General features: G+C 36.4%; 1 protein-coding gene across 1 annotated transcript in view; it reads left to right on the forward strand.

The window, feature by feature from the left end:
- The window catches only part of TMTC2 (transmembrane and tetratricopeptide repeat containing 2), a gene marked incomplete at its 5' end in the record, with an annotated part of 141,570 nt that overhangs the window by 96,343 nt on the left and 30,263 nt on the right, over positions 1 to 14,964 (forward strand). The window contains one exon of the mRNA XM_010145743.1: positions 5,262 to 5,343. Coding sequence (XP_010144045.1) covers positions 5,262 to 5,343 — 82 coding nt within the window. The remainder of the gene's footprint in view (positions 1 to 5,261; positions 5,344 to 14,964) is intronic.

Raw genomic sequence — 14,964 nt, forward strand, 5'->3', positions numbered from 1 at the left:
CCAACTATTTGTTTTTCAAATGAAATATATAGCTCTTCTTATTACAAATCATTTCTTGTTACAAATCTTGCCTCATGTGTGGGTTTGGTTTTTTTTTTCTGGGCCAGATGTTAACCTTTATAAGTCATTGATTCTCTGCCATGTTCAGTTGTTTTTATTTTATTATAATAAAGATGGGATGAAGAGGCAAGATTTATCTCTTTGCTGCACAGGAAGTATAGAGACAGAGATAAATTCTGAACCTTTGATGTGGATAATGAAAGTCCCATGTATTTCAATGGGACTAGCATTTCACAGCCGAACTATGGTGCAAGATATTCACATTGTAATTCAGAGTGAAGAAGGAAGAGTTGTAAAAATAACAGCAAAATGAGGAGAAAAGGAGAATCCATATAGCTTCTAAATACTAGTTAATAAACTTACTTCTTCAGTATTAATATTTAAAGGGGGGATGGAGAGCTTGCGTATGCCAGAGATCTCTGTAAGATGCAACTCTAGTTCATGTTTTCTTACCCCAGCTAAGTAAAAACTTTTGAATACTTTATCACTAGTTTACTAATTTAAACTGAGTTTTGCCTGTTCTGTTACAACTTTTGTAAGGCAAAAGGAAACAGATATGCATGTCTGCAATAACTTAAACATGAAATGAAGTCACTGGTTCAATTCAGACCTTTTTACTATCCTTGTGTAGTCTCTCTGTGACTTTAAAATGTCCTAGAGGGGAAGAAGCGAATATGTAAAATAGTCATTTTTTCTGTATTCAGTGTCTGCAGTTTAATCAATCTTCCGTTAAAATATTGTTTTGTAATTCTATTCATTTTATTTAAAAATGTGAATACTTGCTAAAAAAATTGAGCAGATATGGGAAATGACAATCAACTGCATTTTTGTAACACAAATTGAATTATTTATGCAGTCATATTACCAGCTAAAGCTGTTAAAACTGTATGGAAGAATGAAATCTCTGCTCTACTGGTTAAACCCTTGCACACTTTGAAGGATGATGAATATTTACAAAATACAAAGTTGGTTTAAATTGCAGAGACCACCTAATTTGTTGAACTACCTAACCGGTTGCCACTGTGTCATCACAGTTTGCACAAGAGGGTTATTCAGAGCCGCTCAGCTGTATCAATGTTTTCCAATTTTACAAGCATCTCAGGGTCCTTGGGCCTCCAGCAGCCTGAAGTACAACAGCTGCCTCAACACGAATTTGGCACAGTTTGCCAGGAGAGTGAGGAAAAGATTGGGGTGGATAGTAAAATATTTTTTCTTTCAGTTTTTTAATATTATAAGAATAAATACAAGGCCTTCTACTAATGTATCAACTGTACTTAGCTAGCTCACTTTTGTTTGTTGTGGTGATCATAACAGTGTTTACTAGGAAAGCCCAGTTAATGCAGTATGTCTGACCATATTGACAAGGTTGGATCCGTTATCCTGGTCTCCAGGGAAGAAGCAACCAAGCAAACAAAAAACTCCTTGTGGTCAAGTTCTACAAAGAACTGGTCTTAAAAATCATACTCCTGAGTTCATATTTAAATAATTAACTGTTTGGCTTCCAAAACTGCAAGCAACCAACCGTTCTGATTTGAAGTCTGCATGATTTGTGGAGAGCGGGATATTTCTCAAAGCTGGGCCAACTGGTGTGCTAGGTTATTAGAGCCATGTGTCAGTCACCTTTACTTTTTTTCCTTTTAAATACGCTGGTGTTGCTGGAAGGTGGTAATCATGGGCAATTCATCTTTATTTAGGCACAGAGAGAGGGATGGAAATAAAGTTTTCTTTATTTATGGAAAACTGCTGGAAGTTTGTCCTCACTATAGGCTTCCTTCCTCTAGAGAAGGTCCAGGTCCAATAAGGCAAATATCAGCACAATCTTCCAAATTATTTGTAAAAGTGGTCTTCATTATGAGTTTTTTTCTCTCCCCAGCAATGAGATTGCCATTCATTGTTTTATGATTCTGTCTTGTTGGTCTCTGCAAGTTTTTTTAAGCCATAAATATGCCAGTGCGTCTGTGCAGAGGATCTCCATTAGGGCTTGGGCTAGGACCACCCACTCATTTCTCCTGAGCAAACCAGTAGCTGTCAGATAGCACTTTTTCATGAGCTACTGACCTGGACTGGGTGTGAACTGGTGACCAACAGGTGCAAGTGTCCCAGTATTAATCCTCAGAGCCGTCAAATCCTTCCATTAAAATCTTAGGAATAACTATTTTATCGTTCAAATAAGTCTGCTATCCTGCAATTTTAAACTTAAAAGTTTGCTTTGTAAAATTGACAAAGCATGTGGTTGTGCATATACAGGTGCACACCCTGCTGCTAGAAATTGGGAGGTTTCCAGTGGCTCTCAATGCTTGCGTTCATATGGGTCAATACACATGACAGCGAACACGAACATAAAATACCTTTCTACCCCAAACTAGTATTTTTCAGCTGTTTAAACAATTGCTTGGATTTTCTTTAAAAGTTACAATTTTATTCCCTTATGCCATATTTCATTTAATACTGAAAACATACAGTGGGAGTGGACAATGACAGGAGTTGCTGTCTGAATCGATCTACACAGTGTGTACATTCTGTTATGGTGATTGAGTTGCATATTTGGAAAAATGTTGATAAATACTAAATTTTAATTGTATAGCCCAATTCTGTCAAGCGATTGCATGTGATATCATTAGACTCTTATTTAGCTGTTAATGAGTATTTGAGCCTGTGAAAAGCACAGTCATTTCTTCGATGCTATGTATGCTGGCACTTACCAACATTATGTACTCCAGGTCTCCTGAGTGGCCTGAACTTGAAGTGCAATGTGCCATTTTGAAAGTGACAAAAAGAGTAGAGCGGTCATGTAATTTTGGTGATCCCAGTAAATGAAAATTAATCATGTTTGACAAATGTTTGTAGCCTTATAGCCGTAGTTCTGTAGGCAAAAACTACGTATTTTGTGACTGTATTCAATGAACTGTCCTTTTCTGTTCTAGAAACAGACACAGAGTGCAACCAGCTAAAACTAATGATGCTAGTCTGATAAAAAAAAGCAATGATGTGAAATCTGAGATGTTAATTCTGTCAGTATTACTGATACATACACTTGGTGCCTGTCATTTTGAAGCCTCAAGGCTGGACTTGCATATGTTACGATAACTTTTTCCAGACTAAGAATGCCAACCTTGGAGTTAAATGTGCAAAATGTATTGTTTCATTATTACCCTTCCCGCTCCCTCACCCAGTTATTTTGGTTAGAACTGTTATTTTGTACTGACCCAAATTTCCATTATGTTTTCAACTGGAGATTATGATGTTCTTCACTTTTTTGTTCTCCGCTACGGTTTTATGCTAATAAAAAAAAAAAAGTATCTATAGATGTCTTTACTGAATTACCAGATGACAAAAAAATCCATCTGGGCTACATAGAATCAGAGAATGGCTTGGGTTGGAAGAGACCTTAAAGATCATCTAGTTTCAATCTGCCCTGGTAGAGGCAGGGACACCTTCCACTAGACCAGGTTGATCAAAGCCCTATCCAATCTGGCCTCGGACACTTCAAAGGATGGGATATCCACATCTCTGTGCAACTTGTTTCAGTACCTCACCACCCTCACAGTGAAGAACTACTTCCTTACATCTAATCTTACCTCCAATGAACATCAATTTTGTGAAACTGGAATATTGTAAATGATAATCCTGCTTGTATCTCTGCCGGGATGATTTCTTGGAATTATGACCTCTATGTTGTTTTTGATGGAACTTGGTCTTGATATAGTTCTTGGTGTGCTGCACAACTTCTTTCTATTTTATTGCCTCGAAGTCCCCTGAGGGAATTACTGAGAATCTGGTCAGCTGTAATTATGAACAGACCTCGTTATTATTGCTATGTTAACTTGTGGGATAGTGCAGGATGTATGCAATGTCTGTTTCCAGACCACAAAACTCGAGAAAGCCTGTATGCTTATATCTGTGAAATAACACTCAAGGCAACCTTGAGAGGTGCAGACCACAATGCTTTTCTTCCACAGTGGTTAAGCTTAACTTAAGTTCTTTATTCTGGAGGGCTTCTATTTTATAACACAAAACCACAGCAACTAATTTCATAGGGATAGGGATAAACAGGTCACAGGTATCTTACTGAACAGCTGATGGTGATTTGTGTTTGCATATCAGACTAGACTAATCCAATATTGCCGTTTTCTTTATGAAAAGAGTAATGACCACTAATGGATCTGCTCTGGCGCTTGTATACCATAATGCAACTTTAAAGGCTTGGTGATTTCAGTGGAAAGAAAATCCGTGGTCTAGAACATGTCTGTTCTTTATACCATCATTTCTGTTGGGATTATTTTTTTTTCTGGTCATTGTGTCATACCGTTGACCGTTGTCTTTAAAAATTACCTGTTATATCTCAGTTATGTTTCATGGTTGACAGAATTGATTTCTGATGAAATCTTACTTCCCACATTAAGAGCAAAATAATCTTCTATTTATATATCTTCGTTTGTGGTGACTTTACTGTTGGCTGTGTATATATTGTCATTTAGGACATGAGGAAATGAAATGAAGCTATGTCAGAGGAAGTTCAGATTGGACCTTAGAAAAAGGTTCTTCACTAGAAAGGGTGGTCAGTCACTGGAACAGGCTCCCCAGAGAGGGCACTAAGTCTGTCAGAGTGCAAGGAGCTCTTAGTCATATGGTTTAGTTTTAGGTAGTCCTGCCAGGAACAGTGAGATGGACTTAATGATTCTTATGGATTCCTTCCAACTTGAGATATTCTATGATTCTGTGCTTTCATAGAATGAAAGCATGGGTTTTCCTTTCCCCTCTTCCCCATTTTTCTTTATTTTTGTTTTGTTTTCTTCTATTTTTAAGAGCATGACTAAAGCTCCCTCCTACTTTCCCTTCTGGTTTTAGTTTGGCTGCATGTAACGCTCATCCTGACACCTGTCCAGAAAAGTAGAGTGGAGCTTGATGTTCACCCAAAGCCCTTTACAGCATTTTTTGCAATACATTTCTACCACTTCCTTACTTTTTGGACATTGACGATGTTGGACACATTTCTTCCTCTGTCTGAAGATCTGCGGCACAAAGTAGCTGACCACAGAACTTACTGCAACACTTAAACATTCGTATTTACTTAGGTTAAGAGCAGTGATAATAGTAGTTGTTTTTCTCTAGTGCCTGGAATTTGGAAATTGTAACTGTACATGATTGTTCCATGGTGACACACTATTAAAATAATTTTTACCCCCCCTTTTTTTTTTAAGGGACGCAAGAGTGAGGCAGAAAAGTACTTCGTGAAGGCTATTCAGCTGGATCCTACCAAAGGAAACTGCTACATGCATTATGGTATGTTTCAGATAGATAGGGTTTCCACACAGGTTCCAGGCTTGCTGTTAATCTCTCCGAGTGATTAAGGATTTGAAAAGTGCTACTGGCAAAATGTCTTCTTTAAAAGGAAAGAAATTAATCTACCCTGTATAACTTCATTTCTGTTTCAGTTAATCACTGCACAGGGAAAGGTGAAGATTTTCATAGTTTACATAGCTTTCCTCCTGTGAGAGGAATTGCAGTATTGCTGCCTCTCTGGGAAAGAAAAATGGTGACTGTTGCCATATGTCAAAGTTTCATGGCCGGCAATATTGTCATTAACAGTTTTGGCCTAAATTCACTGCCTGCCAGTGAGTGAGCAAGTAAAAGTTAAACTTTCGTGTTCGTGAGTTTATCAAAGTGTCTGTTTTCTGTAGAAGACTTGTGGGCTTTACATCTACTTCCTTCCTAGCATCTTCATGGTTTTAAATGGATAAGTATTACAAACGGTTTCGATGAGTTGGCTTTATTTTTTTGTACTAAGCTATGCGTGTGCATAAAGGGCACAGTTAATTTGAAGGTGTTTTTATAACTTCAGATTATTTTTGCTAGATGTGCAAAAAATATTTCCAGATGCGATAAGTCCCAAGGGATCAAAAATATTTAACTTTATGGACTAATTCTTACTGTATTTTAAAGCTGATAATAGACTAATCTAAAACGCTATGTAGTCACAATTGGAAAATACAGAAGTAATAAATTTCGTCTTAGTTAAGAAAGAAGGTAGGGAACCACAAGCACACTATATATATCTTTGTATATTGTTTTAATTTCTTCTTCTGATTCTAACTTAGACATAAAATAAATAAAAATGAGTGGCCAAAAGGGAAAATTGATCTCACATAATAACCATGTTTTCACTTTGTGTGATAAATTTGTATAAATTGCTCACATATTGAATTTCTGTTTGATCCTGTGCAGTATAAAATTCTCCATGTTAGACAGCCAGAATCGATGCATACATTCTTACTTAAAACAAATCATGGTATTTAAGTGAATGTAGCCCAGTATTGTATTATTTTGCATTATGGATCATTGCAGTTAGTGACCTTGTCTGCTATTTATGCCTGTACAGGTATATCCGAAAGGGGTATTTGTGCACATAAGCCCCATTATTTCAATTGAATATAAGTATATTTGATCTCTCAAGATAATGAGGAAAAGTTGCAGCAGATAGTTTCTTGAAATTGTACTCAAGCCCCTTCCAGCATTTGTTATTGAGAAACCTGTATTTAGTGATTAGGAAATCTTATTTGCATATAAATTCAAAGTTAGGTCTCAACAATCCATCACACCATTTGAAGTTATGATTGTTTCTATTTTTTCTTTTTCTCTCTCATTATTTTATCAACTTGTCTATCTTTTCTTGAAATGTTTTCTCTTTTTCAAGTGCCTTGTAAACTAAAAGCAAGGTTATTCAAATCATCATTCGTCTCTAATGTATTGATTTCTTCATTACCAGACTACTGTATTAAAATGGTGTGTTCTTTCCTGGTTAAGATTATTCCCTAAGAACTCCAGCAAATTTTTCCTTTATTGTGACACAGTTACACAAGGTGGTTTCCATGTTTTTATGCAGAGGTCATTACTGCAACGTAAGCAGAATTCTGCTCTGCAAAATTGGCCAAAACTTAGTCAGTGTTCAGAATACCAGCATAGTAAAATATGATGATGCTGAAGGACTGTAGACACAATAAAGTTCTGCCTACCAGTCACTAGTTCACCATCATGGTGTATTTTATACAGAGAGCTCTGCTGAATGCAGGTATAAATTGTTTGTGTAAATTCTGACCACTTCACCAAATTCAGTGATGTTACTCCTTATTTAAGTTAAAATAGCTATTAGAAAGATACAGTTTACTCCTGCTTGGCTTTTGTGTCTGTGTGGTACAGGTGATCTTAAAACTTTGTTGCTTCGGGCACAGGACTTTGTACAATTTGAAATAAATTATCTTTGCTTTTCTTTCTTTCCCTCTTCCCTTTCTATGCTTCTTACCTTTCTTTCCCTTTTCCCTTCCACCTATTTCTGGTATTGATCAGGATTCTGTAGTGTTTGTTACCAGGAACATTTCTAATATTACACAGAAAACCCTAGTGAACACTTTAAGCTCTATCTCATTATTTTTTTTAGCATCTTGTCACAGGTACAGTTTATATCCTATATGCCAAGTGTTGAACTATGGGGAAATACATCCATATTTTCATATAAATCTTAGAGATTACATTTTGTCTCATCATCAAGATGTTGGAAAAGAGAACAAAATAGTTGGCATCAGCCCTAGAAAAATACATACCTCGCAGAACAGCCAAATGAAAAGTGTGGTCATTTGGGACACAACAGTATGTTGATGGAGTAGCAGGAATAAATGCACTGAAGATTTTCTTCCAAGTGCATGTGGATGCACACACTTACAATTTGTGCCCCTAGGATGTGCAGATGTTCTTTTTGACTTCTACTCTTTTGGACTTTTTTTGGAGCTATCAGGAAAAATAGTCAATATACTGTAACTTTTAAGAGTCTTACATTTATATTATAATGTGCTTTAATCCAAGCCTTAAGCCAAAGTTATTCTTAGATATGACTGAGTATGGGAGTCAGTTTATTTGATCCTATGAAGATTTGGACAGTTTCATGGTTGCTTCATGGATAATACCACCACAGCACTTTTCTCTGATCCAACTAGTGTTATAATTAGTTTTGTACAGGTAATTTGCTGGCTTTGGATTTCAGTGAATTTAGGTTTAAAGCAGTGTTTCTCAAGCTCATTATGCTTGAAGATGTCTGAAGGGAGAGCTAGTGGAAAAGCTGAAGAGGTATAAATCCCTGCACTCTGCTGACATGATGCCACTTCATTGGGCATAAGGGGAAGCAGATTTTACTCTAGTGGCCAGATACGCTGGCAGTCCCCTCTCAGGCTGAAATGCAGGAAGCTGCTCACCTGTCCAGATTTTCCTCCTCTTTTCCCCTTTTCCCCTTTCCCCCTTCTTTTCCCCTTTTTCCCTTCCGCTTTTTCTCTTCTTTTTCCCTTTTTCCTTCTTTTTCCTTTCTCATATGCCTGTTATCTGAACATCTGAACTCTGCGCAAAACCATTGTCTTACAATATATGCAAGCTTTGACGAGTAATCTGATACAAGCTACTCAGGAAGTTGTATCAGATACAGATAGTATACTATCAGGTAGTACTCTGTACGCTTCCAGAAACACCTAACAGATGAGAGAAAATGCATATGTGAATCAGGGGAAAAAAAATGCAGAGGAAATAGTGCAGAAGCACCAGTACAATATTTAATTTTTTTTCAATGTTTTGGCAATTAAAATACTATTTTTGGCTCAATCTGCAAGTTTTTAAACTAAAACACTGGAGGACATTTTTTCAGAAACTTTATTTGAATGTTCCTATAAAGTTTGAGGCTTTTAATTGGATATTTTTAATACATTTTTTTTTTAAAGAAGACTTAAAGTAAACAGTTTTGACTAAATCAAGTTGAACTTAATAAATGCTTATTTATTTTTGAATTTCCATTCTTTGTTTTCTCTGGGAAAGTTTTCTTCAAAATATCTTACTCACATCTACTCAGGATATTGGCTCTTAAGCATCCCACTTTACTTGGAACATTTAACTCAAGTATGCCATTTTGGATCCTGCAGGACCATAGTGGCTTCTGTCATCAACACATTGATGACATAGTTGAAATGGTCTCTGTTGACCACAGAGGGGACTCTTTCTAACCTGATTGCCTCCATTAAATACCTGTGGTCAGGTGGGATGAATCCAAGTGTCAATCTGAGAAACCAGAGATAGATACCTATGAACTAATCAATTTTTGTATAAATATTTTAAGAACATGTTGGCATCTAAAAACTCAGTAAGTCAAATTTGGTAACATGTGCCAAACGTATGAATGTTCAGCCAGATCAGACCAGTGCCTTTATGGCCCAGAGATTATTTAGTTTTGGATAGAGTACTGACACCCACAAAGGAAGTAAGATCTCCTATTTCTGTCTGCACTCAGTCTGTCTCAGGAGAATCTGAAGAAAGATTCTGTATAAAATATATCAGTGCACAGAGAGATGAGATTAATTTCAAACATTGAAATACTTAAGTGCTCATCTGTTTGAAAAGAAACAAAAATAAATTCTTCACTATCTTTGCATTGAGATGGCTAGTAGGATGCAGTGTAGTTGAGGAGTTTGAAGTTGTTGAAGACTTTCTCTACTAGTTTTCACTTAAACAAGCAAAAACACCCATAAATTTACAGTGAAATTTAAGTCGTGCAAACTTTTTACCTCCAAAACTGTCTTGTTTCCTTTATAATTTGCTGTTTAGAAGCAAAACAAAACATCACTAAGGCAGGTTTCATTTTACTAAATGAAATATTTTGCTAATTTTTGCTAAAAATAGTTTTTGCTACCATGCTTCCTTCTCTCTCCAACATAGTGAAAGTGGTGTGGTGAAAAAAAGAGAGAGGGGAGAAGTGATGTTTCAAGAGAAATGTGTGTACAGAAGTCCCTCCTCCCTTTACATTTGTAATGGCTTAACTGGAGTAGCAAAGTCTAGAGCCCAGCAAGATGTTCAGATTAACTCTGTTTTATTAATGAACATTGAGATCTCCTTTTAAAATAGTTTCCTTTGAATAATACATTTTTTCTAATAACTCTAAATTGTTTAATGATTCCTTTTCCATTACGAAAATAGATTATTCTCATTAGATTAATTATACATTCACTTAATTAGGCAATTCACATTGATCATCTGCCTTTTTCAGTGCATTCCCAGTTGCAGATATAAAACAAAATGAAAAACACGCTGTCAGATTAGGTAAAACAAAAGCACGTTGTCTCTACTCTCTTTGAAGGAGGAACAGCTTTACATGTTCCCAAACATTATACCCTTTTTCTTTCTTTCCTTTTTTTTTTCTTTGCATTATCTTTCACTTTTGAATTTATGATAGTTTAGGAGTTGTTTTTATAGGTCTTCTCATATTACTCTCATCATTCTTAGATTATTTTCTAATTTCTCATATTAACAAGTTTAACTTCTTTTCTGTTTTTTTTTTTTTTCACTTTCATTCTAAGTCTTTCTAAACATTGTTTCAGCATGTTTCAGATCTTTTAGTCTTTTTTAATGCCTAAATTTTCACCTGAGTCTGTGAGCACTTTGTATCTGTCTTGCCTCCAAAGATGACTACTTTACCATTCCTAAGTCCCAGCCTGAAAATGGATTGGAACTGATGTGCTTTAAGCTTCAAAATAAATTTCATGGAAATACAACACCAGTGGATTTTCCAGCACCGCTTTTTTCAGTTTTTAAGTCATGTATTTACATGTGTTAGTGAGTGTGAGAATTTACATATATTTACAGATGTGCATTCAATTTTCTTCTTAGATGTGATGTAATTATAATATTTCCATGTGGTCACATTGTTCATAGCACTGGAGCTTTGCCCAAAGAGCAGCCTAGGGAAGCTTTGTTTTTCTGCTATAAGTTTAAGAAAAAGATCTAAATCTAACAGTGTAATAATGAAAAATAATATAGCAAGGTTGTATTGATAAGAAAGAGAAATATCAACCATGACCTAGTGATGAAGTCTTACTTCTTCAAAGAGTTTCATGCCAATGGAAGAGATGTCACCCTAGTCCATAGGAGGAGCAGTTTTTATCTTTGTCAATGGAATGAGTAAAACTTACTTCCAATCCGTAATTTCAGAGAATGAATTGTCCATTTCTGAGTGACAAGTTAGCTAAATGCGGTATATACCAAATGATAAATAAAATTCATGGATCTGCTCCATTGGGAACACCAGATGCTACATGATGATTTTGTACTGAGAAATTGAATTCCTTGATGAGATGGGGTCAAAGCTAACCAAGTGTAGTATGTCCATCACTAAGTCAATTTGCTAGCCTTCCCAATATGCATTCATGAACTTTTCAGCATATGAAAGGGGGTTTGCCATTTAAAACTTTCGGGCATCCTAACATTCAACATATAATGATTTTATGGGAACCTAATAAACAAGTTTATTATAATCAAATAACACATGTTCACAGAACATATGTACCCTTTGAAGATCCTGGCTTTGAACTATGGCTTACACCTTCTCGTACAATATCACTGAATTCCAGGAAGGCAGGATTCCTAGACCCAAAACAGGAAGAGAGATGTAACTGACTTCATTAAGCTTTCAACCTTTCTGCTACCAGAATGTTCTCCAGTTCTTTAAGAAAATCTTTGGCTACTATTAACACAGACAGTGTTTCTCATTTCCACATTGAAACTGAACAATAAGATACTGGAAACTGAGCTGTGCAGAAGAATATACCAATTTGAAGTACTGTCTATTTTGGTTTTCTTGGCAGCTGTGAAGGATGAGTGTACAAAGGCATACGTACATAAATTGTCAAGTTCTTTTTGTTACTCTCTAGGCTGTTGCTATCATACAACATAAAAGGAAGATTATTACAAACCACTATAGTAACTATACCAAACTCCTCTTAGAACCAATCACTTAAATGGAATGCAGTGGAGTATTTCCAAACAAGCCAGGTCACTGACCCTAAACACTGTGGAATTTCCATGGTTTTGGCTTTTCCCTTGGGTTTAACCTTAAATCTAATCATTCTGACATCCCAAATACATGGTTGACTCTGCTTCCTCAGCAGAATATACTGTACTGCTTGGGAGATGTGGTATAGATCAGAGAGAGCGCTGGAAACATGTATTTATGCTTCTTTCATGTTGCCATAATTCGGGGGTTCTGCAGGAACTGAAAAAGCCTGTGATGTGAACGAGCCAGAGACCTCTTTGTTAATGAGCGAATGTTTTGACCTATAAGTGCCATCTCATTGTGAGGATTTTTGAAGAGATAATGTGGAGCTGCTACAAAAGTGCAACTGAATACTTCTTTCCCATCCAAATTTTGCTTTTCCAAACCTTATACATCACTAGGTGTCTGGGGAATGACACAGGGTCTAGAATCTTCCTTAGTATTTGTAAAACATGAGGTCCTTTGTATTATATGTTTTCATCATCCATCTTTTGTTTTAATAAGAACTTCCAGTGATCCAGATGTGGCTACAAGTTCAGTCATCAAATCCCAAAGGCATACAACTTGATTTTTTCTCTCTTATCTCTATGCTCTGGATGACATCCAATGATATATTTAGCACAACTGCAACGGATAAGTTTTTCAGACAAAGAAAAAAGCTAGTAAAAAGATTTCCCAAGCCGGTGCATATATTGATGTTGCAGCTCCCACTGGCTTGTGTAGTCTTTCTGTATGATTTATTTGCATGGAATAATCTCCACTTGAGGGGATAAACTCCCCCAAAGTCTTTCCAGCAAGAAGGCCAGAGAACAGCTTTAGATAAAGATGGAATGGTGTATAAGAAGCAGCAAAACAAACTGGAATGCTGTTACCATCTAGGTGATCCTGATTTAAGTTCCCTTTGCTTTCCCTGTCACATCCCACACATTAACAAGAAATTTTCTAAACAGGCCTGGAAAGCAGGATCTTTAAGCAAACATTCCCTTGTTCTGGGAACTGCTCATTCACAGCCAATGAATCTGTTTTGAAACTCTTAAAGGAAACAGTTACATTAGGTCATGTCTGTTGACTTGGCATCTTGCAATATTGATTCATCACCTGAAAAGGTTTGGAAATGAACTTGGAGACAAGATTTCTTCTCTCATTTCTTCCACAGAATGCTATTGAAAGTTTCCATTCAGAAATCTCTGGTTGCATCTGCTCTTTAGCTCTGCATTGCCACAGCAGAATTGAATTTGATGGTGATTTCAGAAATGGTTCTGCTCATGCCAATGAGAATGTAGTTCAGCTCTCCAGATGTGATCTTGCAGCCTTACTGTGTGCTTTAATGACAAGACAGGGGTCAGCCAGAACCTTATCCCTCTTCTGGTTTCTGTTGAAACTTGAAGTGCTTTGAAATCACCAACAAATATTCGGATTCAAATCCTTGATGTTGGATGTACCAGAAGAACTGGTAGTGAAGTTTATTATAAACAGATTTGACAGTTGATTCTATAGTCTTGATATAGCTGCTCTTCATGTTAATATAGTTATTTAAGCTGCTGCCATGGAAGAAGAAAATTTTTGAAGAGGATAAGGTGCAGAAGACTTGATGGCAAAGGTATATTAAAAGAAACAAATACTAACTATTCTCTATTATGGTGGGATTAGCTGGGTTTTTTCCATCTTATTCGGAAGGCAGTTTACAATTGCTTGAATTAATAAAGATATCAGGACACAAGTCATTGAAGTTTGAGTAAGTGCAGAACCAACAGCATTCCGAGAACATTGAAAATGGTTCTTTTCAAAAGTAGCAGTAGCAAGATGAGCAATTTCAGGAACCTACTCTGTTCTCATGCAGAGTACCTTCGAATGTTTGCCAGCAAGCAAAAGAGAGAGAGCATTTTAGCTAAAGAAAGGTTGGTGCAACTTGGACTTTTATCTACTGAAATAAAAGCTCATGGTGCCTGTAGGGAATAGTTGAGCCCGTTCTAGAGGAAGGCACTAATACCTTTGTGCTCTGAACATAAAAGATTGTTACACACAGGCATATCCCAGCCAATTAATACCTTTCATATTACAAGAAAGCAACAGAACTACCAGTTCAGTTTTGTGGCTTTTAAACTGGTGTTGGCACATGTCTTAACAAGTGCTTTCCAGATGATGATTTGGAGATCATTTTGGAGAGACAATTATACAGGGTAGAGAGCTGTATGCTTTCATCTCTGTGGATGCGTATTTGTTAAAAATTTTGTTGAAAGATGAAAGTAAATTGGTTTTTTTTCAACTCCTAGAAACTGGAAATTTTTTATTGTTGTTTAAAGCACATATATACTTTTATCTTACTTTGCAGTAGATTATGTATATTGCCTCAAAATTTTTTTGTCACACGGATTAAAAAAACTCTGAGTATTTGCAAGAAAAAGTAAATTTGAACAAGGCTGTAGGTACAGAATTCTTCAGCTTTTACGCCATGCTTTGATACTTTAGTTTAGGGAAAAACTAAGAGGATAGTGAAATATTGAATCAATTCTCTGCTGTCAAAAGTCTTTAAAAACTCTTCACTCCACATTTACGCTCAGTTCTGTGCTGTCTAGCAAGAAAGGTGGAAAATGCTATTTAAAAAAGTAACATTGTTCCAGGCAAAGAACAGTGTTATTGAAGGTCACTCTTGAACCTGGACTGTGGATTTCCCACTCCTGTTTTAGAAGAATAGTAATGAGAAATGTGCTTTCCTTGAAGAAGGAAAATCTGGGATTCAGAGCTTCTACAAAGCTGCTGTCTCAAAAGCTGGTTCTGATTCCAAAAAACCAATCAGACTTCCATAATTTACATTGCTGGCAAGAGTCAGAGTTGTGACACCTGTGATGAGAAAGCTCTGTGTGTGATATTGGGCAGTCTCATAAATCATGTGGTTTGCCAGTTACCTGTCAGAGAAAATCCTGCATGTAAATTGAGACCCACACAAGTGGTTCCTGGATCCAGTGGCATGTGCATCAGACCTTCTGATCAACCTCAACACCTTGCCAATATTCTACACTGCTAATGCTCTTCTCTTGGGAAAATACATC

Source organism: Buceros rhinoceros, unplaced genomic scaffold (assembly GCF_000710305.1).
Source record: "Buceros rhinoceros silvestris isolate BGI_N320 unplaced genomic scaffold, ASM71030v1 scaffold7381, whole genome shotgun sequence".
In the NCBI taxonomy this organism is placed as follows: Eukaryota; Metazoa; Chordata; class Aves; order Bucerotiformes; family Bucerotidae; genus Buceros; species Buceros rhinoceros.